The following is a 26,637-nucleotide window of genomic DNA, read 5'->3' on the forward strand; positions in this document are numbered from 1 at the left end:
ATGTTCAGAATCAAATTAGTTCCAATGATGTAATTCCATAGTTCAAATACTAATAATAAAAATTTAAAACAAAAATTCAAATTAACGAATTCATTTATGTTGACAAGACTAGATCTCAGAAATTCGAAATTTAAAAAAAAAATCTTTTTCAAAGACATTCAATTATGATTATCAATTAAAAAAGTAAAAAAAAACAGAATTATTTAATCGAAAGACACACCCAATATAATTTTCATTATACAGCCTACTTTTTTTTATTTGAGAACAAAACTTTAGTCTTACCAACTATTAATTTACAAACTTGAAATTAAAATCTGAAATGGATCTACAGATCATTTCAAATGAAAATTATTTTAAGGACAACACCCTTTCAGAAGATTATTTTGATAAAGAGTTCTTTGCCAAATGTTTGAATATTAATTGTCACTCTTTGGTAGTTAAAAGAATTCTCAAGTTTCAATCAATCCATTTAAGCAAGAACGATATATAGATAATATATAAATCTTAACTATTGACAATAAACTCTAATATTGTGTAACCTTTGATTGTATTAGCCCAAAGAACTGTCGTGAATCTTTTCTTATAGTCACATTTCTTTATTGACTTCGCTACATTTGTAAACTATTTTTTGTCTGGAGATCTACCAACCACTGCACATTCTGCAGAAATTCCAACTGCGTTAAAATTCACGTAAATAAAGCATGTCAAAAGAATTAGTATTATATTCCCAGGCTTTTTAAAAACGGCCTTCCAGTGAAGAAAAATATTTATGAACATATATGTGATCATAAATATATTCATATTTTTTGTGGCATTTGACTTTAAGTCTTGTTAGGTTAGATTATTAAATGGAAAAAAAAACCAACAGAATTTGAAGTAATTGGTATTTTTTTTAAAGATAAAAAAAAGTGATGTAGAATACAATATTTTATTACTTTCACTAAACATCTGTATATTATTATTATTATTATTTTATCTTAGAAAACAGTGATTACGCATGAACTGATTTATATTAGAAGATGGAAAGCATTTGTTTTCGAATGTTAATTTGAATAAAAAGAGATGACCATTTTTAAGTAATAATATTTTTTTGGCTAAAGAAAAGATGATTTTAATACTACATCCAAAATACCTTCACAGATATAAAAGGAGTCCTTTATTAAAATGTCATTGTCATTGTAACTGTAGACAGAGGACTATCAACTATTTATTTGCATTTATGAATTTTTCAAAATGTATACTTATTTTTTGTATGTTCTTTGCACAAAATTATATGGCAATAAACATTTGATTTGTTTAATTTGATATAATCAAGGAGCTCCTTAACATAATAAATGATATCCAAAGAAATTACTGTAGAGATTCTGGCTAGTCAATCATCATCCTCATCAACATCACAAGAGATAACAAATATTATTTTCAGCCAGATGTGCAGCTAATTGCTGAGAATAGTCATGGATCATAACAAAATAATAACAAATCAATCTTTAATTAACAATATGTCTTTAAGATGAAATAAAAAAATAAGAAAACAAAATAAAAACATCTCAGAATACACACTATCAAAATACATATTAGTCTTTCATCAGGTATTCTTAGTTTATAGGCATTTATTACAAAAAAATAATAGGAGATATTTTAATTTCAATGAATTTATTAACTTACTAGTATAAATATCAATAAACAAGGTAGTCTATTTGTCTATGGTGTACTTTGATATCTATATTACAAACAATTTGTTTTACTTACCTGAATTGACCAGGTGAGAAATACAGGTGACAACAAAAAGAAATGCAAATTCTTTCATTTTTTCCCAGGCTCAGAGCGATTTATAACGAGATATCGTTAAACACATATTTTTATCAACTTGTAAAAAATAAAGTTGTAAACATAAGGAAATTCGGGTAGATCCGTGAGAATAGGAAATAATATAATTTTACTTCTTCCTACACTAAACCTCAGAAATATATAATCCTAAATGTAAATTATTGTTCCTAATTAAGTCCGAATGAGTTGATATATCGTCAAAAGTCAATCCTGTCACTTTAAATCCATTTTTGGCAATACACCCGTACAACTTTCCCAACTTCTCGAAGTTCACGACCTGCGCAAAGATACTCACAAGCTAAAACTTGTCTGCGCATAACAAAAGCACATGGTTAGGACTGTCAATACACATTCGTATACCAGGTGATAAATCAAAAACCTTTAGATCAAAATGACATACTTCATGTAATGCTCTCAATGACCTTATTTTTGATAAATAATTGAAATACAACAAATCGTTATTAGTGATGCATGACATAAGTAAATACACCGGTATAAATGCAGGTATATTAAATGCAGGTGAAAACAATACCTGAGAAAATAAGTAAGACGTGTATCACAATATAATTTATATAAAGTACGATCTTTTTTGACAATGAGTCAGTGTATTAAATAGGATAACACAATAGGACCACCTTTGAAGAAATACATATCTTCTTTTGTTCAACATTTTAAATACCATTATAGAATTAAAGATACCCCAAAAAATTATTGCGAAATGAACTGACTTGGGATATGATAAAAAGTAAGAAGACACCAAGAGGATAGTAAAATCCTAAGACGATTTTTTCCTACCATTTACTGCATATACTGTCTATACTACATGTTTTGTTTGCATTTTCTCCTGCTGCTCATTCGAATATGAGCTGAATGAAAATTGAAAGCGTAGTAACTGTTTTTCAACAACAAGACACTACTGTAGGCAAAAGAGAAAGGCGAATTTACGAACAGCGAACACAGAAAACTCAAGATTGCACACACTGAGATATGTCTGGCATTTTTAACTGATCATGCTTGTGAATTTAAGTCGAAATTCTTTGAAATAAAGGTTTATACAAAAAAAAATATAAACTGGAACTATCTATCAAATTCATTATCATTCATGTTCACCGATTTGACTCAAATTCTCATCTTTGACTTATAACACACTAAAACGTATATCCAAATATAAATATTAACACGCTAAAACGTATATCCAAATATTAATAACATACTAAAACGTATATTAAAATATAAAAAAAAAGTCTAAAACAAACAATTTACAATGCATAAAATCGAAATTATATATGTATCAGCATTTCGTGTGTATTTAGTCTAGACGCCATCTAATTAACCATTGAGGTGACCCTCCGAAGACTGACGACGGTTGTATAACATAAACATAGATATAGATATTCAGCGAACTCGTGCAATTGGATTTTTCTAGGTCTGTTTGATTTTATATAATAGGTTACAAATATATATTAATCATCTTTTTTACCTCTGTTGGAATGACTTTTTGTAGATCGAACAAATTAATCAAATATATACCCTTGTTTCACTTTCACTGTTGACCTTCTTTTCTTTTTACCAGCTGAACACGCCTAGTTCATGGTAGCGGCCATCTCTAAGCTAAGAAGTTCAATTGAAGTTCACATGCATACGGATTTAATGAGGTCAAATTATTCACTTGAAGTGAATAATTCATGAGCAATGTTTCTTTGCTTACTTTGAAAAAAACCCTGAACCAAACTGTCTGCTAAAAGCGAATTATATTTCACTATTTCACTTTCATTTATGATTGAGCCAAAAAATATCATATTTATTTTTTTTCCATATCTCGTAGCTAGTGGCCTTTTAGTATCGCTGATCTGTGCAAATGGCCAGACAAACATGTACACCGGTCAAACAACCGTTCCATTTTCAAACTATAATTCACCTATTGCTGATAGTATCCGAGAAACTCAGCCATGAAAAGTTAACACACACCAATTAACCATGAACACGAGATCAAGGTCAGAAAAACCCTACCGGACATGCAGTGTACCACGAAAGGATCCCATATACCAAATATAGTTATCCTATTACTAATTATAAAGGAGAAATGCAGGTGACCACACAACATTAGTTTTTAAAGCAGTCGCTGATCTAGGAAAATAAGGTCAATGACAATGAAAATCGTCAAACGAGGCATTTGTACAAGGACGAAATCCAGACCATTATCGCATATGGACAAAAACCAACGAATTCGCCCTTAAACATAATTCTCAGTGCAAGGCTCAATCTATTAAACATATATCTAAGTTAAACAGACAAGGACTAATTCCAACGTATATTTGATTTATTAACAGTTAATTACGCATGGACATGGACTAAATCTGTTAAAAAAACATATATCTCTAATTTCAAAGTAATAGTGAGAGAGAGAAAAATAGCAATCACCATTGTTACCTTGTACGTTGATGATATTTTTGGTTTGAATTATTACCAAAAAATTACTGTATATACACTGAGTGAATTTACTTCAAGGAACTTACTTTAAATATATTAACATTTTCTTCATTTGGACATTTCTGTCGACACGGAAAACTCAACTCAAAATTAGCGATTTTTCGTTCCCTGTATATTCATTTTCCACTTTGGGGAGCGATGATGATCCTTTTCGTAAGTAAGTGAGTAAGTATGTTAGTAAATTTCATTTGAAATCGGCATATATACATGTACAAAATAACATTATTTTTGCTTTTAATAATTGGTTGAACTCTTGTAGAAATGTTTTGACAAATATAATATGCCTTGATAATTTCTTCATTTTTGTCCGTTATCCAATGGTTCTATTTGGTTGCTGTCTGTCAATTGTTTTGTATAAACAGTTAGGTCGTTTGTGTTTTCTTCCGGCTTAAAATGTCATGGTTACATTATTTATGTGTCAAGAGTCTGTAGATATTTACAGTCCGATATAAATGTTTTTGTTCATGGTTTTCGGGGCTTTGTATAAATTACTATACGATTTGAGTTTTGTTCTCTGCTGAAGGCCGTTGTCCGTCAGCAGACGTGTGGTTGGAACCACGTGTCGATGGTCCGACGGTTCCCCTGATAATCAAATCAACTCCGCCAGGTATAGATTGAACAATATTTAGCAGGTAGTACTCTTAAGTCGATGTGGTAATATTAGAAAATAGTTAATTTTGTATGGACTTTTTTAGTTTTTATTGTTTTTCTAGCATTTATGTGGTTTGCTTTCACACATTCATATCTCGATCTCATTGGACGCTTACAGCAATTTTATTAGCTATGATACTGATGCCATAATTGATCATTTATCATAGAGAAAATAAAAAAGTTCTCCAATTCGCCATCTCAGAATCAAATGCATTGTGGGTGAATATTTAGTGATACAGGAAAACATTTTGTCAGATTTACAGTAAAGAAATGCTAAATTGAATGGTTGGATTTTTTTAAAAAGTTTATAAGACGTCCTTATTTAAAGACTCTCCATGGAGCAATGGCAAGTGATATGCCAGAAAAAGAGCATGCGCACGAATGAACGAAATGTTGATAAGGTGGTTTGCAGAAATGTCACCCATTGTCTTAATGATAAAATGACTAAATAAAAAAAGACTGATTATGACGGCTTTGTGTGGTTTACCGGAAATTAAACGAAATAACCATCAGAGATGCGTATCCGATACCAAGTATTACATGAGAGTATATGACTGATTTCTATGGATATAAGTGATTCTCATCACTTATGGCTTATCATCAAATACCAATGCAACTTAATGAAGAGGAAATGACTGCGTTTTCAATCCAAAATGTAGGTCTTTATTTGTCCAAATTAATGCTATGTGGACGATGTATTGCGGTATCAACGTTCAGGAGAATAATTGAAGCAGCAGCTAGTTGGTTTCAATGGCATATTGCTGTGTTGTATCCTAAAAATATCATTGTTTATTGGAAATCATTTGGTGAACATCGTTCAGATCTTTGTGTTTTATTCTATTGTCATCGGATTTAATCAGCAACATTTTGGAAAGAGAATTTCAAGTACTATGCGGTTGAAATAGTAGTAAATTGTATAACAGTTTGGTTTCAGAACAATCATATTTAGTGTTAAAGATATCAGTGTATGATGTGTATAGTTCCTGCCCGAGAGAACGTATTTGTTGGGAACCACCGAAGCACTGGCAAGAGTCGCTACATAAGAAGTAATGCAAGTGTGAGAATTAGTAGCCTTGAGATACATTAGAGATGGTGTAAACCAGAAGTAAAAAGAACGAGATCTTTTTTTTGCATTTACAAATGTGACTGCGTGTATGTGAATATATGTACATATTTCAAAATAATTATAACATTTGAACTATAAATTGTATTACATGTACCTGCTTATATCTAATATAGATTCTCAGTATGGATAAAGCGTAGAATGACTATGAAATGAAAATTATCATGTCATGGTCACCAGAAAACCATATAAGATAGACACCCTAAATTTAGTTAAACGTATTATATTTATTGCACTCAGTTCCCAAAAAAGACCTAAAACTGGAAAATTAGTGTTAGTGAAAATTTAGATATCAGTTTTCACAGATTTGAAAAAAAATAATATTGTTTTGTTTCATGGGTACTGGATTTTCTCCGTCCTACAATCAAAACATACCAATATCCTTTATCCATAAATTCAAATTCTTCATACACGCTACAATTTTTAATACTGATGAACTAGACACTCAAATCTGAGGCTGCTGTCATATTTTAAAAACCAAGTATTAAAGAAAATATTAACAAAAGAGTGACAAATAATTTACAACCTGTAAAAGGGAGCAAAAGACCGTGAGAAATTAATAAGTAATTCTAAAGACTACCATTTAGTATGATATCTGATATAAAACAGATAATGATGTATTACTTTCCTATTTTTTCAAGTTTGAGTTTTATTGAAAATAGAAAGGGAAGAAATCATCATTAACGTGTCAGTACATAATACATGTATTATTTGTGACCTTCATTTTACTGCCAGATTTAATTTGTGGTTTCGGTAACTCCGTCAGAGCCACAATAGACTGAACAAAAATGGACCAAACATTATTGGTGACAATGATTACAACTAAAGTTTGGGTAATCAAATTAAATCTAACCAGTTGAAATGTAATATCTGTCAAGATTTTATTATGATTGAAAAGTACATGCTTAAAAAAAAATAACATAAAAAGATATGCAACAAAGCGTATTTTTTTAAAATGGTTTAAAAACTAATTTCAAAGTCCATGAAACAGTATTTACATGTTTCACAAAGAAAAATACTGAATCATGCATGGTCCTTCACTTTCACTTATCACAAAATCAAAACTATCCAAAGTTCATAAATAGGTACCTATGTACGTCAATTAATAGATATATTACAAAGAGCTCAATCTATTTACAGGATAATCTTGAATACATATTTATGCTAGAGTATTTGTTCCTTCAAAAACTGCATATAGTTTCCCATTGGTAAACAAAATATGTGCTAGTTCCCAGTCCACATATAATCCGGCTGGCCACGTTATTACAGGTGACCTCAACATTGTCAATAACACTTCCCTGCAAAATGTGTCATCCAAAGGTCCAAAAATTGTGAACCTAATTCATCAATTGGAAACACAACTTCAAAATGCTGATGGATTCAGTCAACGATTATGCCAGGCAATGGGCTAAACGCGAAAAAGAAGACGTAGATACTCTTTCAGAATGGATTAAGGCTACAAATCAGAATTAAGAAACTGAATGGGTATATGAATACCCATGTTACGTCAATCTTTAAAGACCCAAATGTTGCAAAACACTTGTCCAACCTCCATGACAATTATGTTGTTGTCCCCGCAGATAAAGCCCCAAACAACATCGTTTTTATGTGTAAATCTCATTACATAAACTGCTTGATAAATGAATTGCTGGGTCTTCAGCAGTAAAGGCCAGGGTTCAAAGTTTTTGAGAAACTGTCTATTCTAGAGGGGGCGTGAATCAGATGTTGAAGCTAAAAAATTCCAAAGATCTTTTAGAGTATATACAATCTAAGACTCTTTCATCTAGCAACAGTATTAAAACGTTTGACTGTTCTACACATTACACAAGTATTCTCCATTCAAAACTAAAATACAAATTGAAAGAGTTGGTATTGCTTTGTTTCATAAAAGAGAATGACCAACGTAGAAACAAGTATCTTATCTAAGGGATGGATACATCCTACTTTGTAAATATTCACTCGGATTCAATTAAAAAATTCTCTAAAACTGACATTATCACGATGCTTGATTTCTTGATTGACAACATATTTGTTACATTTAGAAGACGTGTTTTTCAACGAACTATCGGCATTTCCATGGGAACTAGTTGTGCCCCTCATCTTGCCGACTAGTTCATTTACTCTTATAAGGCTGACTTCATACATGAACTTCTTAGGAAGAATGAATAGAAGTTAGCAGTATCCTTTAACTTTACTTTCCGCTATATAAATAATGTTCTCTCACTAAACAATTCAAAATTTGGTGACTGTTGAACCCATCTATCCCATCGAACTAGAGATAAAGGATACAACAGATACAGTTAAGTCTGTCTCTTATCTTGACTGTACATCTAGAAATTGATAATGAGGGTTGGTTGAAAACAAAACTTTACAACAAAGGGATGATTTCATTTTCCCAATTGTGAACTTTCCATTTCTATGTAGCAACATTGCAGCAGAGCCTGCATACAGAGTATATATCTCCCATTTGATACGATATTCCCGGGCTTGTATTTCCTATCATGATTTCCTTGTTAGAGGGTTGCTGCTCACAAATAAGCTATCAAGCCAAGAGTTGGAATTGGTGAAGTTGAAAAAATCCCTTCGTAAATTTTACTGACGGTTGACCTTTAAGGAATATCATTTTCACAGATGATATCGGATATGCCGTAACAACAATCCCATTCCTTTTTCATGAATTAGACTATTTACTGGGTTTATAATAATGCTTAAGTTGCTGCTGCTATCAGTTATGTCTCTGTTGCTATGAAAGATTTTGGATTTTGTGTTCTCATCTATTATCTCAAAATTATAGTAGATTGGTAGAAACTGCAAACATCAAAATTATCAGTTATACAAGATCTACCATGTGATACAAAACCAATAGATGACCATGAGACATTGTCATCTCAGGATGACCAGTAAAGAGGTTTTTTTTTTTTATTTAAATGAAGATTTTTTGACATATTTTGTGATTTGGGAAATTATACTTTCGACAAAAAGAAATTGTGAGTTTGCAGAAAACCTGTAAACAGCAATATCCATCATCCATGAATCATGCATTCATTTATTTGTTGTGATTTTGTCATTTTAGACTAAAAAATGCAATTTTGATTTTTGCAATATTGAGAAATCCAGTTTAATTCAATTACAAAATTTCAATAATAACCCCGTCACATTTTTCACAATAATAAAAATATTGCAATAATTTCTGAATTTACAGTCACCATTAATTTAGTGTAAACAATATTTATTCAGAAACAGATAAATAAATGCGAACATAAATACAATACAATGGATTGGAAAACAATTGACCATTAATTTGATCTAACAAGTTACAGGAGCTGTGTTTATAATTTTCAGAAGCTAAGTTTTGAAGCTTTTGCAATACCAATCACTTGGGAGCAGTAAACATATCTAAATTCAAACATCTCTTATTGTGTTTTTATTTTTATTATCATCAGATAAAATAATCTACTGAGTATAAAATTATTTTCTTTTTTTTTTTTCAATCTGAAAAAAATATCTACTACAAACTAAATATATGGGAGATAAATCTTTACTATCCTGTCAGCTTAAACAGAAAATAAATCTCTGGTTATTTGAAAATTGTGTTTATAATTTTTTTAAATGTTATTCTTCAGTTATATTTCAAAACAAACAAATAGTAGAAAATGTTTCAACCTTACTTTGACAGAAAAAATATCATTAATAAAGGTAACTCACATTTAGTATAAACATTTGAAGAAAAAAAAAAAGGAAATGTGATATGATTAAACAACTAGACTACAATATTAACCAGAGACCAAAGGACGATGATATTAACAGCTACAGGTCATTGCAAATCCTTCAATAATGAGAAGAAAAAAAAAAACATACCATAAAGTAAGTGAAAGATCCAGGTATTGTAAATGGAACCTAGTCTAATTCATGCTTAAAATAATAAAAAAACAAAATAAAGATAAAAAGATGTGGTTTGTTTGCCAATGAGACAGCTCTCCACCAGAGACCACATGGCATAAAAGTATTTTTGCTAGTGGTCAATGCATGGCCTTAAACAATGAACAAAACCCATATTGTCTAGTCAGCCAAGAAATTATGAATTTCAAACTTTACACAGATTAACTTTCTTTCCATTGACTGAAGGTGATTTTAATATACACTCTGAATGAATTCATCTCATTTTGACATTCAAAGATTCATTATAAGGGAGATTATTCATGCAATGCATATGTCCAACAGAGTTATCTCCCATTGACTGAAGGTGATTTTAATATACACTCTGAATGAATGAAATTTATCTCATTTTGACATTCAAAGATTCATTATAAGGGAGATTATTCATGCAATGCATATGTCAGACAGATTGATCTCCCATAAATTTTTCAAATGAACAAATTGTCAACATCTATACATATATATATCTGTTTAATCTTTGTTTTTTACAGGGAAATTCCAAACATAATATTACCAAGTAATAAGTTAGAAAATTAGCAACTACCAATGTTGTTAAATTATTTAGACAAAATTTTGTATGTACAAATGCATGCATAATCTTCAATCATGCATGTTTCATTATTTTATTCCCATATAAAGATTCATGACAGTTTTTGAACTTATAAAAGAGATGCTCCATATTGCTTGGAACCATAGTCTTTTAAAAAATAGGATTTGAAATAAAAGTTGAAATTCAATTTTGAACATATTTGAGTATCCTGTATTAAGGCACCATTAATGCTACATCAAATCTGCTGACATAAGGAACACAAAACTTAATATAATGATAGACCGTGTACATGTATAAACAATATTTTTTCATTTGGATTTTTCTTAAAAATTGGTGACCAAAGGATTATTGTGTATGAAATATTGTCAGATAGGTAAAAAAGATAAGTAATCACATGGAGACAGATTTTAATAAAGGGCTGCGCTTTAGCGCATGATACGTCCGTTGCTCTTTTAACTTGTCTTTTATGCTTTAAATGAATTTATATGATCAACTAGAAATATATATACAAATCAAAAGGGATGTTACATTAATATATTCACCAAAGTTTCATAAAATCCCCCTTTTTTAAGTATAAAAATTCATTACTTAAGAAAACGTAAAATCTAAAAATTTATAACTAGAGGCTCTAAAGAGCCTGTGTCGCTCACCTTTGTCTATGTGAATATTAAACAATGGACACAGATGGATTCATGACAAAATTGTGTTTTGGTGATGGTGATGTGTTTGTAGATCTTACTTTACTAAACATTCTTGCTGCTTACAATTATCTCTATCTATAACAGTACTTTCTGTGGAAAATGTTATTGAAAATCTTCAAATTCTAAGAAAATTGTTAAAAATTGACTATGAAGGGCAATAACTCCTTAGGGGGTCAATTGACTATTTTGGTCATAGTGACTTATTTTTAGTTCTTACTTTGCTGTACATTATTGCTGTTTACAGTTTATCTCTATCTATAATAATATTCAAGATAATAACAAAAAAACAGCAAAATTTCCTCAAAATTACCAATTCAGGAGCAGCAACCTAACAACCGATTATCTGATTCATCTGAAAATTCCAGGGCAGATAGATCGTGACCTGATCAACAATTTTACTTCCTGTCAGATTTGCTCTTAATGCTTTGGTTTTTGAGTTATAAGCCAAAAACTGCATTTTACCCCCATGTTTTATTTTTAGCCATGGCGGCCATCTTGGTTTGTTGGCCGATTTACCGGACACATTTTTTTAACTAGATACCCCAATGATGATTATGGCTAAGTTTGGTTAAATTTGGCCCAGTAGTTTCAGAGGAGAAGATTTTTCTAAAAGATTACTAAGATTTACGAAAAATGGTTAAAAATTGACTATAAAGGGCAACAACTCATAAAGTGGTCAACTGACCATTTTGGTCTTGTTGACTTATTTGTAGATCTTACTTTGCTGAACATTATTGCTGTGTACAGTTTATCTCTATCTATAATAATATTCAAGATAACCAAAAACAGCAAAATTTCCTTAAAATTACCATTTCCGGGGCAGCAACTCAACAACGGAATGTCTGATTCATCTGAAAATTTCAGGGCAGATAGATCTTGACCTGATAAACAATTTAACCCCATGTCAGATTTGCTCTAAATGCTTTGGTTTTTGAGTTATTAGCCAAAAACTGCATTTTACCCCTATGTTTTATTTTTAGCCATGGCGGCCATCTTGGTTGGTTGGCCGGGTCACCGGACACATTTTTTAAACTACATACCCAAATGATGATTATGGCCAAGTTTAATTAAATTTGGCCCAGTTGTTTCAGAGGAGAAGATTTTTCTAAAAGATTACTAAGATTTACGAAAAATGGTTAAAAATTGACTATAAAGGGCAACAACTCATAAAGTGGTCAACTGACCATTTTGGTCTTGTTGACTTATTTGTAGATCTTACTTTGCTGAACATTATTGCTGTGTACAGTTTATCTCTATCTATAATAATATTCAAGATAATAACCAAAAACAGCAAAATTTCCTTAAAATTACCATTTCCGGGGCAGCAACTCAACAACGGAATGTCTGATTCATCTGAAAATTTCAGGGCAGATAGATCTTGACCTGATAAACAATTTAACCCCCTGTCCGATTTGCTCTAAATGCTTTGGTTTTTGAGTTATTAGCCAAAAACTGCATTTTACCCCTATGTTTTATTTTTAGCCATGGCGGCCATCTTGGTTGGTTGGCCGGGTCACCGGACACATTTTTTAAACTAGATACCCAAATGATGATTATGGCCAAGTTTGGTTAAATTTGGCCCAGTTGTTTCAGAGGAGAAGATTTTTCTAAAAGATTACTAAGATTTACGAAAAATGGTTAAAAATTGACTATAAAGGGCAACAACTCATAAAGTGGTCAACTGACCATTTTGGTCTTGTTGACTTATTTGTAGATCTTACTTTGCTGAACATTATTGCTGTGTACAGTTTATCTCTATCTATAATAATATTCAAGATAATAACCAAAAACAGCAAAATTTCCTTAAAATTACCATTTCCGGGGCAGCAACTCAACAACGGAATGTCTGATTCATCTGAAAATTTCAGGGCAGATAGATCTTGACCTGATAAACAATTTTACCCCATGTCAGATTTGCTCTAAATGCTTTGGTTTTTGAGTTATTAGCCAAAAACTGCATTTTACCCCTATGTTCTATTTTTAGCCATGGCGGCCATCTTGGTTGGTTGGCCGGGTCACCGGACACATTTTTTAAACTAGATACCCAAATGATGATTATGGCCAAGTTTGGTTAAATTTGGCCCAGTAGTTTCAGAGGAGAAGATTTTTCTACAAGATTACTAAGATTTACAAACTAGAGGCTCTAAAGAGCCTGTGTCGCTCACCTTGGTATATGTGAATATTAAACAAAGGAAGCAGATGGATTCATGACAAAATTGTGTTTTGGTGATGGTGATGTGTTTGTACATCTTACTTTACTGAACATTCTTGCTGCTTACAATTATCTCTATCTATAATGATCTTGGCCCAGTAGTTTAAGTGGAAAATGTTTTATGAAAATTGTTAAAAATTGACTATAAAGGACAATAACTCCTTAGGGGGTCAACTGACCATTTTGGTCATGTGGACTTATTTTTAGGTCTTACTTTGCTGTACATTATTGCTGTTTGCAGTTTATCTCTATCTATAATAATATTCAAGATAATAACAAAAAACGTCAAAATTTCCTTAAAATTACCAAATATGGGGCAGCAACCCAACAACCGGTTGTCGGATCCATCTGAAAATTTCAGGGCAGATAGATCTTGACATGATAAACAATTTCACTCCGTCAGATTTGCTCTAAATGCTTTGATATTTGAGTTATAAGCCAAAAACTGCATTTTACCCCTATGTTCTATATTTAGCTGTGGCGGCCATCTTGGTTGGATGGCCGGGTCACCGGACACATTTTTTAAACTACATACCCCAAAGATGATTGTGACCATGTTTGGATAAATTTAGCCCAGTAGTTTCAGAGGAGAAGATTTTTGTAAAAGATTACTAAGATTTACGAAAAATGGTTAAAAATTGACTATAAAGGGAAATAACTCCTTAAGGGGTCAACTGACCATTTCGGTCTAGTTGACTTATTTGTAAATCTTACTTTGCTGAACATTATTGCTGTTTACAGTTTATCTCTATCTATAATAATATTCAAGATAATAACCAAAAACAGCAAAATTTCCATAAAATTACCAATTCAGGGGCAGCAACCCATCAACGGGTTGTCTGATTCATCTGAAAATTTCTGGGCAGATAGATCTTGACCTGATAAACAGTTTTACTCCTGTCAGATTTGCTCTAAATGCTTTGGTTTTTGAGTTATAAGCCAAAAACTGCATTTTACCCCTATGTTCTATTTTTAGCCATGGCGGCCATCTTGGTTGGTTGGCCGGGTCAACGGACACATTTTTTAAACTAGATACCCCAATGATGATTGTGGCCAAGTTTGATTAAATTTGGCCTAGTAGTTTCAGAGGAGAAGATTTTTGTAAAAGTTAACGACGACGGACGCAGGACGACGACGGACGCAGGACGACGGACGCAAAGTGATGGGAAAAGCTCACTTGGCCCTTCGGGCCAGGTGAGCTAAAAATGGTTAAAAATTGACTATAAAGGGCAATAACTCCTAAAGGGGTCAACTGACCATTTCGGTCATTTTGACTTATTTGTAAATCTTACTTTGCTGAACATTATTGCTGTTTACAGTTTATCTTTATCTATAACAATATTCAAGATAATAACCAAAAACAGCAAAATTTCCTTAAAATTACATATTCAGGGGCAGCAACCCAACATCGGGTTGTCTGATTCATCTGAAAATTTCAGGGCAGATAGATCTTGACCTGATAAACAATTTAACAGCTGTCAGATTTGCTCTTAATGCTTTGGTTTTTGAGTTATAAGCCAAAAACTGCATTTTACCCCTATGTTCTATTTTTAGCCATGGCGGCCATCTTGGTTGGTTTGCGGGGTCACGTCACCCTTTTTTTAAACTAGATACCCCAATGATGATTGTGGCCAAGTTTGGTTTAATTTGGCCCAGCAGTTTCAGAGGAGAAGATTTTTGTAAAAGTTAACGACGACGCCGGACGCAAAGTGATGGGAAAAGCTCACTTGGCCCTTCGGGCCAGGTGAGCCAAAAATGGAAAGGGAGCTTATGTCAATAGATATAAACAATTTATCAAAGTTGCATAAAATTTTGTGAAAGTGTTAGTTATTGTCCCAAAATTGGAAAACCCCCCTTTTTAGCTCACCTGGCCCAAAGGGCCAAGTGAGCTTTTCCCATCACTTGGCGTCCGTCGTCGTCCGGCGTCGTTAACTTTTACAAAAATCTTCTCCTCTGAAACTACTGGGCCAAATTACACCAAACTTGGCCAAAATCATCATTGGGGTATCTAGTTTAAAAAATGTGTCCGGTGACCAGGCCAACCATCCAAGATGGCCGCCATGGCTAAAAATAGAACATAGGGGTAAAATGCAGTTTTTGGCTTATAACTCAAAAACCAAAGCATTTAGAGCAAATCTGACAAGGGGTAAACTTGTGAAACAGGTCAAGATCTATCTGCCCTGAAATTTTCAGATAAATCGGATAACCTGTTGATGGGTTGCTGCCCCTGAATTAGTAATTTTAAGGAAATTTTGCTGTTTTTGGTTATTATCTTGAATTTTATTATAGATAGAGATAAACTGTAAACAGCAATAATGTTCAGCAAAGTAATATTTACAAATAAGTCAACATGACCGAAATGGTCAGTTGACCCCTTTAGGAATTATTGCCCTTTATAGTCAATTTTTAACCATTTTTCGTAAATCTTAGTAATCTTTTACAAAAATCTTCTCCTCTGAAACTACTTGGCCAAATCAATCCAAACTTGGCCACAACCATCTTTGGGGTATGTAGTTTGAAAAATGTGTCCAGTGACCCAGCCATCCAATCAAGATGGCCGCCATGGCTAAAAATAGAACCTTGAGTAAAATGCAGTTTTTGGCTTATAACTCAAAAACCAAAGCATTTAGAGTAAATCTGACAGAGGTAAATTTGTTTATCAGGTCAAGATCTACCTGCCCTGAAATTTTCAGATGAATTGGACAACCCGGTTTTGGGTTGCTGCCCCAGAATAAGTAATTTTAAAGAAATTTTGCTGTTTTTGGTTATTATCTTGAATATTATTATAGATAAAGATAAACTGTAAACAGCAATAATGTTCAGCAAAAAAAGATTTACAAATAAGTCTACATGACCGAAATGGTCAGTTGACCCCTTTAGGAGTTATTGCCCTTAATAGTCAATTTTTAACCATTTTTCGTAAATCTTAGTAATCTTTTACATCTTCTTCTCTGAAACTACTTGGCCAAATTACACCAAACTTGGCCAAAATCATCATTGGGGTATCTTGTTTAAAAAATGTGTCCGGTGACCCGGCCAACCATCTAAGATGGCCGCCATGGCTAAAAATAGAACATAGGGGTAAAATGCAGTTTTGGGCTTATAACTCAAAAACCAAAGCATTTAGAGCAAATCTGACAGTGATAAAATTATGTAACAGGTCAAGATCTATCTGCCTTGAAATTTTCAGATAAATCGGATAACCTGTTGTTGGGTTGCTGCCCCTGAATTAGTAATTTTAAGGAAATTTTGCTGTTTTTGGTTATTATCTTGAATATTGTTATAGATAGAGATAACTTGTAAACAGCAATAATGTTCAGCTAAATAAGATCTAGAAATAAGTCAACATGACCAAAATCGTCAGTTGACCCCTTAAGGAGTTGTTGCCCATTTTATTCAATTTTTAACAATTTTCACTAATTTGGTAAATTTTTGTAAATTTTTACAAAATATTTTTCACTGTATCTAAAGGTCCAAGTTTATTATAGATAGAGAAAATTGTAAGTACCAAGAATGTTCAGTAAAGTAAGATCTACAAACACATCACTATCAGCAAAACACAATTTTGTCATGAATCCATCTGTGTCCTTTGTTTAATATATGCACATAGACCAAGGTGAGCGACACAGGCTCTTTAGAGCCTCTAGTTTTAAGCATAAAAATTCATAACACGGAAATGTAAAATCTGAAATTTATAAAAATTGAAAGGGAGCTTACATCAATAGATATAAACAATACACCAAAGTTTCATGGACATTGGTGAAAGCCTTTTTGAGTTATTGTCCGAAGTGTTGAAAATCCCCCTTTTTTTATGAATAAAGCCCCATAAATCCAAAACTTAAAATCTGAAATTAAAAAAAAACGAAAGGGAGCTTACGTCAATAGATATAAACAATTCACTTAAGTTTCATGGAAGTTGGTGAAACTGTTTTTGAGTTATTGTCCGAATTGTGGATGACGGACGGACAGATGGACGGACAGACAGACAGACGGACAACGGTATACCATAATACGTCCCGTCTAAAAGACGACGGGCGTATAAAAAGAAGGCTATCATAATAACTGCACCAAAACATAATTCAAGGGCAAAACTTGTGTCTGTATTTTAGTTTAAAATTCTAATTTCTTTATCGTTTACTTTAAAATTAAAACATACCATGTTCCCAGGGAAAGAAAGTACTATGAAAATGGAATAAACATTTATAGAGCTAATTTTAGAATTTCTCTTATACTTTTGATTTACAAACACAGTAACACACCCACTAGTAGATGGTATTCCCTGTATGTTTAAATGGAACATCCCATAGATAATTAACATGATACAATTATTCACACATATATATCTTTGATTAAATAACACTTTTAATGTTAGTTATAAATCATTTTAATCTAAATCATATAATGTAATAACTTTGTAATAGCTAGTGTTTTTTTTTAACATTTAAATGATGTTCTCTGATCTTCCTCATTAAAACTGTTAGTTGTTATCGGATGATAATCCCCTATACTATGCACTGTTCTGTTGATTACAATTGATGGACAAACAGTTTTGAAAGTATCTCTTTTTCAATATACCACAACATTGGTTGACAAATCACTTGACTGGTTAAAATAGTCAGTAAGATGAGTAGATGACAAAAAAATGTTTGTCATCAGCATGGCCATTGATTAATGGTTGCTGGCCTCACTTGATCGTTACACTTTTTTTTTATCATCAGCAGTATGTCTATTCATCCATCTTCACTGGCTGGACTTGACCGCCACACATATATTTTATCAGCCGCTGCTGTAATTAGACATGTTTCTGTTGGATGGAATGTCAAGGAATGTACCACTTTATGACCTTCATGTTGCATCTTATGAATAACTTTTGCCTTAAAAAAAGAATAATTGAATATTCTCATATTAGCTAAAATTTGATACAGAATTTCCAAACTGTTTAAACATGATTAAAATGAATAGAAATGAAAAGAATTGAAGGCTGAGCTCAGTTGATTTTTTTTACCTTTTTGAACTTAACTGCATAAATGTTTTGGTTGAGAGTTGTCTCATTTGCAATCATAACATATCTTTTTATTTTAATATTATCAATATTCAGATCAAAATTTTCTTAAGAAAATTTCTATACAGACCTTACACTCATTCCAATCATTTATTGATCAGTGGCAGATCCAGAAATGTTCTTAGGTGGGGGCCAACTGGGACCCACTCCAGTCATGCTTCAGTGATTCCTAAATAACCAACAAAAGTTTTTCAACAAAAGGGGAGATCAAGGGCCCATAGCTTCTCACACCTTACAAAATAAACCTCTGATGATGATGACAAAAAAAAAATAATGTACAAAAAAACAAAAAAAGGTCTTAATTTTTGTTATGGTGTCCTAGTTTTTCTTATTTCCTCTTAAGGAGGGGTAATAAATAAGCTCTGAATCATAGAATGACCTATTTACCACACCTATAATAATCACCTCTACTAAATCCCAGAAATATACATATCCATCTTCTGAACCAGATACAACACATGTGTCCTCACGATTCAAACAGTTGTCAATTTTATAGTCATGATTCTGGTGACCTTTGAACCTAAAATAAAATGATAGGAGTATGTTAAAATTAAATTTAGAAGTATAAAAAAACAAAGAAAAATATGTGTCTCTTTAATTAGAATGAATTCCAAATTAAGCATACACAACTTTCATTTGGTTTGTTTCTCCAGTTCAGATAGGTCTGACCATCACATTACTGCCCTCAGCTAAAATCCTTTTCAATATTTTTTACTTAACTGTGGTAGAAATAGTCCATGAAACATTTAACAATAAACACAAAAGTTCTCGAAAAGTGGTGGTCCGAAGGATTTGACCACCAAAATTTGCAAAGGACCCACAAAATGTTATTATTTTGTAGTAGTGAGGACTAGCAGTTTTCTTCAAGATCCACCAGGGAAAAAAGATTTTGAGTCTTTGTTAAACACACCCACTGTCTAGCTTCCAGAGCAGAAATCAGTGAATATTTTGTGTATTCAACAGTTTTGTAGATTTATTTAACAAACAGCTGTGTCCATCTTAATTTCTTGTAGTCGCAAGAACATGCTTGCTTTTATCAAGTTTTTTATTGTGTGTTTGACTTTAATGTGCTAGACACATACATTTGAGGCAAACATGGTGTTTGATATATACACAGCTGAGAGCTTCTGGCTAACACAAAACTGACAACTGCAGCCAAACACACGAGGAACAATACATACTCATTTAACATTTCTCCTGTATCTTTATCCATCAGTTTAATAGAATCATCCATAGTACTTGTCAACACACACTGACCATCTCTGGTAAAAGATGTGGAAGACACAGATTCTGAAAATGAAAAGAGAAGCTAATAGTGAAAAGACTTTTCATACATCTTCATACATGTATACTACTAGCGCTACTTTTGAAAATGCCTGTACCAAGTCAGGAATATGACAGTTGTTGTCCATTCCTTTGATGTGTTTTGTCATTTGATTTTGCCATTTGATTAGGGACTTTACAATTGAATTTTCTTGAAGATCAGTATTTTTGTGATTTTACTTTCTACTGCACTGCTGATTTGACTATAAAATAAATGTGAGTTTGATTTTTTTTTGTAATACTTAGTTGTTTTTCCATTGATTGTTTTATTTATTTGAACTTTTTTAACATTTGTAATTTCTGGACTTTCTAAAGCTTGTTATGCAGTATGGGTTTTGCTCATTGTTGAAGCTTGTCTGTTTAACTATAGTTGCTTACTTTTATGTCATTTGTTCTCTGGTATAAAGGTGTCTCATTGGCAATTGTAACACATCTTCTAACATTTATATTGTTGAAAAACTAAATTATCACATTATCTTATCACAGAATATGCTTTTGTCTTTTACAATGTTTTATACTATGATATTATTACGTAAGTATTTCTGTATTGGCCTTGTTATTGGTCCAAGGCTTGCTGTATTGGCCTGAGGCGAAGCTGGAGGCCAATACAGCTGGTCGAGGACCAATTTTATCCTGAAATATATGCCATACTGAACGTTTCAGCATGTTCATGGTGAGTAGATGAAACTGTGTCTTCCAAACAATTGTTTACCTTCAGTTTGTGTTTATCGTGATTTTATAAAAAAAATTGTACTGGCTGAGTTATTCTGTATTGGCCGAGTTGAAACCTTATACTGCATAGGCAGTTTTCATCATATTAAGTCCAATAACAGTGTAGTTAATTAATAATTTTTTTAATATTGGCATCTAGATATGTAGTTAATCAAGTCATTACTATTAAATGAGTCTTATGGTACTTACTTCCAATAAAATCTACAAACATTTTACCATTGCGTAAGTCATATCTTCTGATACAGCCATCAGCTGATCCTGATAAAATTTCATAATCCGATACTTGTAAAGATGTCACACTGTCTGTAGCCTCATCAAGAATCTGGATATATAAACGTGAAGGTTACATACAAAAAATAAATTTAGGTTTCAAAGAAAGGAATATCATGTACCGTAAATACTAAATTCTGCCTAGAAAGTGTTTTTAACTATATATAAGTTCCATTAAATGACTTCTTCCATCCTTTTCAATTCTGCATGTCCTTATAATCCCATCATAAGAACCAGACAATATATGTACATTTATTGACATTAAGTGAGCATGTACAGATCAGTGCATGTTCCATTTAATGTTTTCTGTACTTCAATGTCCTGATAGTCAAATTTAAAGGACATGACAAAACTTTACCTGTGTAGGTACCATTTAATAACCTATCTTATGTTCAAAGGGTCCCACAATAAGAATTGACACTAAATAACCTGTCTGATTCTCAACAGTCCAATCAACAGAACCAGATACCAGATCAAACTGTATGGGCTTTGCTCATTGTTTAAGGCCGTACAGTGACCTATAATTGATAATTTCTGTGTCATTTGGTGACCAGGTCTCTTGTGGAGAGTTGTCTCATTGTCAATCATACCACATCTTCTTTTTTATATAATATCTTCAGTTCATACAAGATAAATCTAATGACCTCTACAGTACCATGGCATCACAAAATAAGAGAATACTTTACCTGTATGGTTTATCTCTTTTGTTTACAATCCTATTACCTTACAGTTTCATAAACATGTTACAATGTACCTGTAGGGATGCTACATTTATTTATCAACCTCTATCATTTAATGTCACAAATTATACAAAATTTCCATTAATCTTTTACCAGGGCCGTAACTACCTATGAGGCAGGGGAGGCAACTGCCTCCCGTGAATTTTCTACACCAAATTTTGTTTTGAAGTTATAAAATGAAATATGGACAATATGTACACGAAGAAATTGAATTTATATTATAAACAAAACAAGTTTACAGTTTTAACAGTGTTATCATGATACGTCATATGTCTGTCATTTTCCTGATTTTTGATCGATAGTGAACCGTTTCAGTATTTGCTTTATTTTATTTTTTCGTGTGGCCAACCGTCTGTTATTCAGTATTCGTACAAGACACATATAAAACTTTGCTTTCAACAATTTTGAAAAAAAACATAACTATTCACACTTATAAAGGGGCTCAAGTAAGCAGATGAAGTTCCCTTTGTATTGTGAATCTTTTATGATATCGGAAATTCGTTACCGGCTGAATCAGCTGTTGGATCATTTTTTTAACGTCTCCCGATCGTACGAGAACATTATGGATTGGTCAATGCCTTAGTAGTTAAACACTCCCATTGTGTTGTAGCAGGGACTTTCTATACTAAGTATATACTACTATAGAAAGTCCCAGGTTGTAGTTATATACATTTCTGTTCAGCTTTCAACAATATTGAAATTAAAGCCGTTTCTCGATAAAAAAAAATGTCTTGCGTTATAATGATCTTGCTTTATGTTTTTTTTTAACTTACCAGTTTGATTTCTACCAAAATATCTTAAAATACAGATAATAATTGTTTGCATAAAAATTGCTTCCAGGATCCAGCAATACTAATGTTTCTGAAAGTAAGGAAATCGAAGAAAAACAGGTCATTTTTAGCAACTGATTTTATTGAGAAAAAATCTGCGGTCACAATGTATTTAATGTAAATAATATTAGGTCAAAGTATGGCCTTCAAGACGGAGCCTTGGTTCACCCGGAACAGCAGTCTCGGCTTGTTTTTGCATAAAAATTGCTTCCAGGTTCAAGCAATACTGATGTTTCTTAAAGTTAGGAAATCGAAGGAAAACGCTGCCTCCCCTGAATTCGAACCCTAGTTACGGCCCTGTTTACCTGAATGGGATCCATTTTACGAGTTCTACAATCCCATGTCCTGATAGTTCCATCTACAGAACCAGACAATACCAGTGTTGATTCTTCATTAAATTTTACACAATTCACTGTTCCTACAAGAAAAAAACAATTGTTTAGTATAACTATTAAATTGTGCTTTTTTTATAGCACCTCCTCCTAATGCCTGAATTAAACAACAAAATTTGCTTACATTTCTGGTATTATATAAGAAATCTGTCAAACAGAGAAGCAACTTCTTCTAGTTACTTGTTTGATGGGCCAAATAAAAATATGAATTGATTCTAAATGAAAAATTATAATTAATTGTCTATAGATTTTTTTTCTTCCAAAGAATCAATATTATATATATTTAGAAACCAGTTAAAATAAGAACCCATTAGTATGCTGCATATTCAAAGGATGTCCTCATAATTAACAACAGGTTATATTCTATACAACATATTTATCCATTCCAAAGAACTGTATTTTACTGTTAAACCTTACCTGCATGGCCTCTATATTTCCTCACTGCATTACCAGTGGCAACATCAAATACGACGACTGATTTATCCATTCCACAGGAACATATCTGACTGTTATCACATGATGCCTGAGCATCCAGAACCTCATACCCATGTCCACTGTATGTCTTCAATAATACCTCCCTATGTGGATTCCATAATTTGACAGATTTGTCACTTCCACAAGTTATACAGTAGTTACCATCTCCTGCAAATAGGAAAGCAAACTCTATTGATTCACTGATAATTATTAAATATAAAAAAATTATGTTTGAAGACCAAACATGTATTTAAGGGAGATGAGACAAACAGTACAAAGAGGAATAACTCTATATGTAACATGTGTATATAATTTGTATTTCTTCCATCTGGCTGTCACGGAATAGAAGTTCCTTCATAATATAAGTTCCAAAAGGAAGAATTATTCTGGAATATTATTTCCACAGGAATAAATATTACAGTATATGTTCCTAACGGAATAAATGGTATAGAATATTTGTTCAAACAGGAATATAGGGTTATTGCATGAATATTGGGGAATATTGTCCCGAGTAGATTTTTATATTGCACGAGCTTGTTAGTGCAATTAAGAGATAACTGTATTGTATTTGAAGCTTTAAGGACGTCCATCGGTAGTTTTACTGTCGCAAATTTAGTTTACCTGGCGACGCGGAGCGGAGACAGGTAAACGGGTATTTGCGACAGTAAAACTACCGATGGACGTTCGCAAAGCTTCAAATACAATACAGTTATCTCTATTCTAATGCAAAACAAGTTCATAATTAAATTTTAATCATTATTTCAGTATAAAATCTTCATTAAAGAAAATTCCGCGAAAAGATGTTATCTTCTTTGGTCCCTACACTAGGTGACGTCATAGGTATGCTGCCGGCGTCAAACATAAACACCGGGCGTTTTCTGGCTTCTGTGCCGCTTCAGAATGTAATAAAATTTGATAAAAAGAAGATTTTTAGGTGCAACATGTGAGTTTTTTGGCTTATTATTGTAGAAATTACATGTCAATATATTCAGCAATTCAAAATGTCGGCTTCCTTAGTTACAGACAAGGAGATAGAGAATTTTACGCTTACTGTCATCCAATCAGAACCATTGTTACAAAATAATTGCATTAGAATATATGTTCTACGAGGGACAATATTCCCCAATATTCATGCAATAATCCTTTTATTGTATAGCAATATAATATTTGAAAGTACAAATTGGTTTAAACTGAGATTTTGACATTGATGACGTCATGAATTTTGAAGATTTATTGCACTAGTGCAATATTGGAATTTATTGCACGCTAACTTTTGGTTACTTTCTGTGGGAAATATTATATTGCTATGCAATAATAGGTATTATGACACTATTTATAACAAAGTTTCCAGTGGAACTTCTGTTAGGCGGAACAAATATACGTTGACAGTTTAAGATACATGATTTTTCTTTATTATACTTAGTTGTAATTGGCTTTGCACAAGTGGTCAGTAACTGTGAGTACTTTTTTATGGTTTGTTCATATGTTGTACTGTTACACCACTGTCAAAGGTTACAGTGCAGTTTGGAGTATCTGAGACTTAGACCTATGAATTCACTTTTTCAAAATGATACAACCAATAATCGGATAATATTGTGTGAAACTGTTTCACTGCATCAAACAATTCATTTCAAACTTTTATTTCATAAAACGTTTTGTTTCTGTGGTTTCACCCTTTGGATTTTGTGTAATGTGTGTCCAAAATTGGGAAACCCGTGTTTTAAGAGTTCTTCAAATGTTCGGTGATTTCGCACATGCCTTTTAAAAATAGATTATTTGGAAAAAAGGAAAGATTTTTAATATATTACAAAATATAGTTGAATTTGAATCATGCAAACTGCCACATGTGCCAAGGATGCAGAGAAAAATTAATTTCAATCAGAGTTAAATTCAACTTAAATGAAACAAATTTTATCGGATGATGTAATATTTTTAATAGAGATTGTCTAAATATGGTTAATCATTGCAGTTATAAAGTTAATGTTTAACTTATCAATTTTTATCTTTTCTGTTCCTTCGGAAACTAAAACAATTACAAGAATGATTCTATTAGTGTTACATTGCTGATATGACGAAATCAGGTAATGCGGGATATCACCAGCCGCACATACACCGGGGACTCCACTGTACATGCCTTATACCATTATTTAGGTTAAGCAAATCATATGAATGTGGATGTTTCTATATTTTAATGCAGTGTTATTATCCATGTTTTAAGGAAGTTTACTTTCTGGTTAAAAGACACAAAATGTCCTCTTTGGTGGTACTCCACAGAAAAGAGGCTTATACAGAGCATTCAAACTTTCATACAAAGATTATTTATAACTAACTAACTAACTAACTAATTTTATTCAGTATAAAATCCAGTACAAAAGGATCATCGCTGAAACACATGAACACATATAAAAACATATAAAAAACAAAACAACAATAAAACATAACAGCTGAGATTACTATAACACAGTGTTATAGTAATCTCAGATAACAGCCAACAATTTTGACACTTATAACAAGCAATCTATACAAAACTCACACTTCAATATTATGCAATTATTCCCACTGATGAATGTCTAATCAAAATACATTTGTCTATATAATTAAGAAATTTATATGGGGACGAAGTCCCCAATAACAGTAGAAAAATCAATAAAAAAAAAAATAAAAAAAAAAAAATTGGGAAAATTTTCCCGAATTTTTTATTGTACTAATGAACTCCAATTCGTTCAATTTTTTTTTGTCGTATTTTTTAATTTCCGGATCTGCGAAGAACGCAGAAACCTACTTCCTTTTTCCGGTCTTGTTGTCGTGAGACTTTGATTAGTCTAGTAAAATATAGGAACTCGAGGAACACAATTCCAATATTTCATTTTTAATCATTCTTTGGCTTTGATATGAATAAACGTTACCGTATGCATTGCGTTATTTTGTTTACATTGAACATGACATCATAACTTAAATAACGGCACAAGTAAAATGACCTCGTAAAATCCCTAACAACAGAACCAAAATCGGAAACGTTACGGTATTTCCGTTTCTTTTTTTCACAAATATTTTAAAAAGTTACAAAAAAAAAAATCATAGACTTCGTCCCCATTCACAGGTAATGCCTGCCTCATATTATGATGAACATCAAAATATTAGGTTTTTAAAAGGGTCTCATTACCATTAAATCTGACAGCACGCACTGCACCCTGTTTACACACAATTGTACGCGTTAGAGTAGATGGAATATCATTTCTCATTTTTTTTAGTGGAAATCTACAGCGACTGGTTTAAACTTCGTATTAGGGAACCAGATTTTACAGAGTCTAAGTTAAGGAACCC

General features: G+C 32.3%; 2 protein-coding genes across 2 annotated transcripts in view; both read right to left on the bottom strand.

Annotated features, from left to right (window-relative positions):
• The window catches only part of LOC139499935 (uncharacterized), a 28,418-nt gene extending 26,095 nt beyond the window's left edge, over positions 1-2,323 (bottom strand). The window contains exon 1 of the mRNA XM_071288597.1: positions 1,750-2,323. Coding sequence (XP_071144698.1) covers positions 1,750-1,807 — 58 coding nt within the window. The 5' untranslated portion in view covers positions 1,808-2,323. The remainder of the gene's footprint in view (positions 1-1,749) is intronic.
• A 15,509-nt stretch (positions 2,324-17,832) lies between these two features.
• On the bottom strand, positions 17,833-26,625 carry LOC139499954 (WD repeat domain-containing protein 83-like). Its single transcript, XM_071288618.1, has 7 exons — positions 26,477-26,625; positions 23,257-23,481; positions 22,753-22,865; positions 20,797-20,929; positions 19,734-19,842; positions 18,958-19,072; positions 17,833-18,364 (listed from the first exon to the last, which is right to left on the bottom strand). Exons 1-7 carry the CDS (start codon positions 26,553-26,555, stop codon positions 18,221-18,223), a joined length of 918 nt encoding a protein of 305 aa, XP_071144719.1. The 5' UTR covers positions 26,556-26,625; the 3' UTR covers positions 17,833-18,220.
• Between the last annotated feature and the right edge of the window lie 12 nt (positions 26,626-26,637).

The sequence above is a fragment of the Mytilus edulis genome, chromosome 1 (genome assembly GCF_963676685.1).
Source record: "Mytilus edulis chromosome 1, xbMytEdul2.2, whole genome shotgun sequence".
In the NCBI taxonomy this organism is placed as follows: Eukaryota; Metazoa; Mollusca; class Bivalvia; order Mytilida; family Mytilidae; genus Mytilus; species Mytilus edulis.

Excerpts from the sequence above, each read along its gene's own strand:
- LOC139499954 (XM_071288618.1), bottom strand. The coding sequence starts at position 26,555 with ATGAGAAATGATATTCCATCTACTCTAACGCGTACAATTGTGTGTAAA. Across the intron at positions 23,482-26,476 it reads GCGTGCTGTCAGATTTAATG|GAGATGGTAACTACTGTATA; the intron begins GTAATGAGACCC and ends TCCTATTTGCAG. Across the intron at positions 19,073-19,733 it reads ACAGGAGAAATGTTAAATGA|GTTCAAAGGTCACCAGAATC; the intron begins GTATGTATTGTT and ends ATTTTATTTTAG.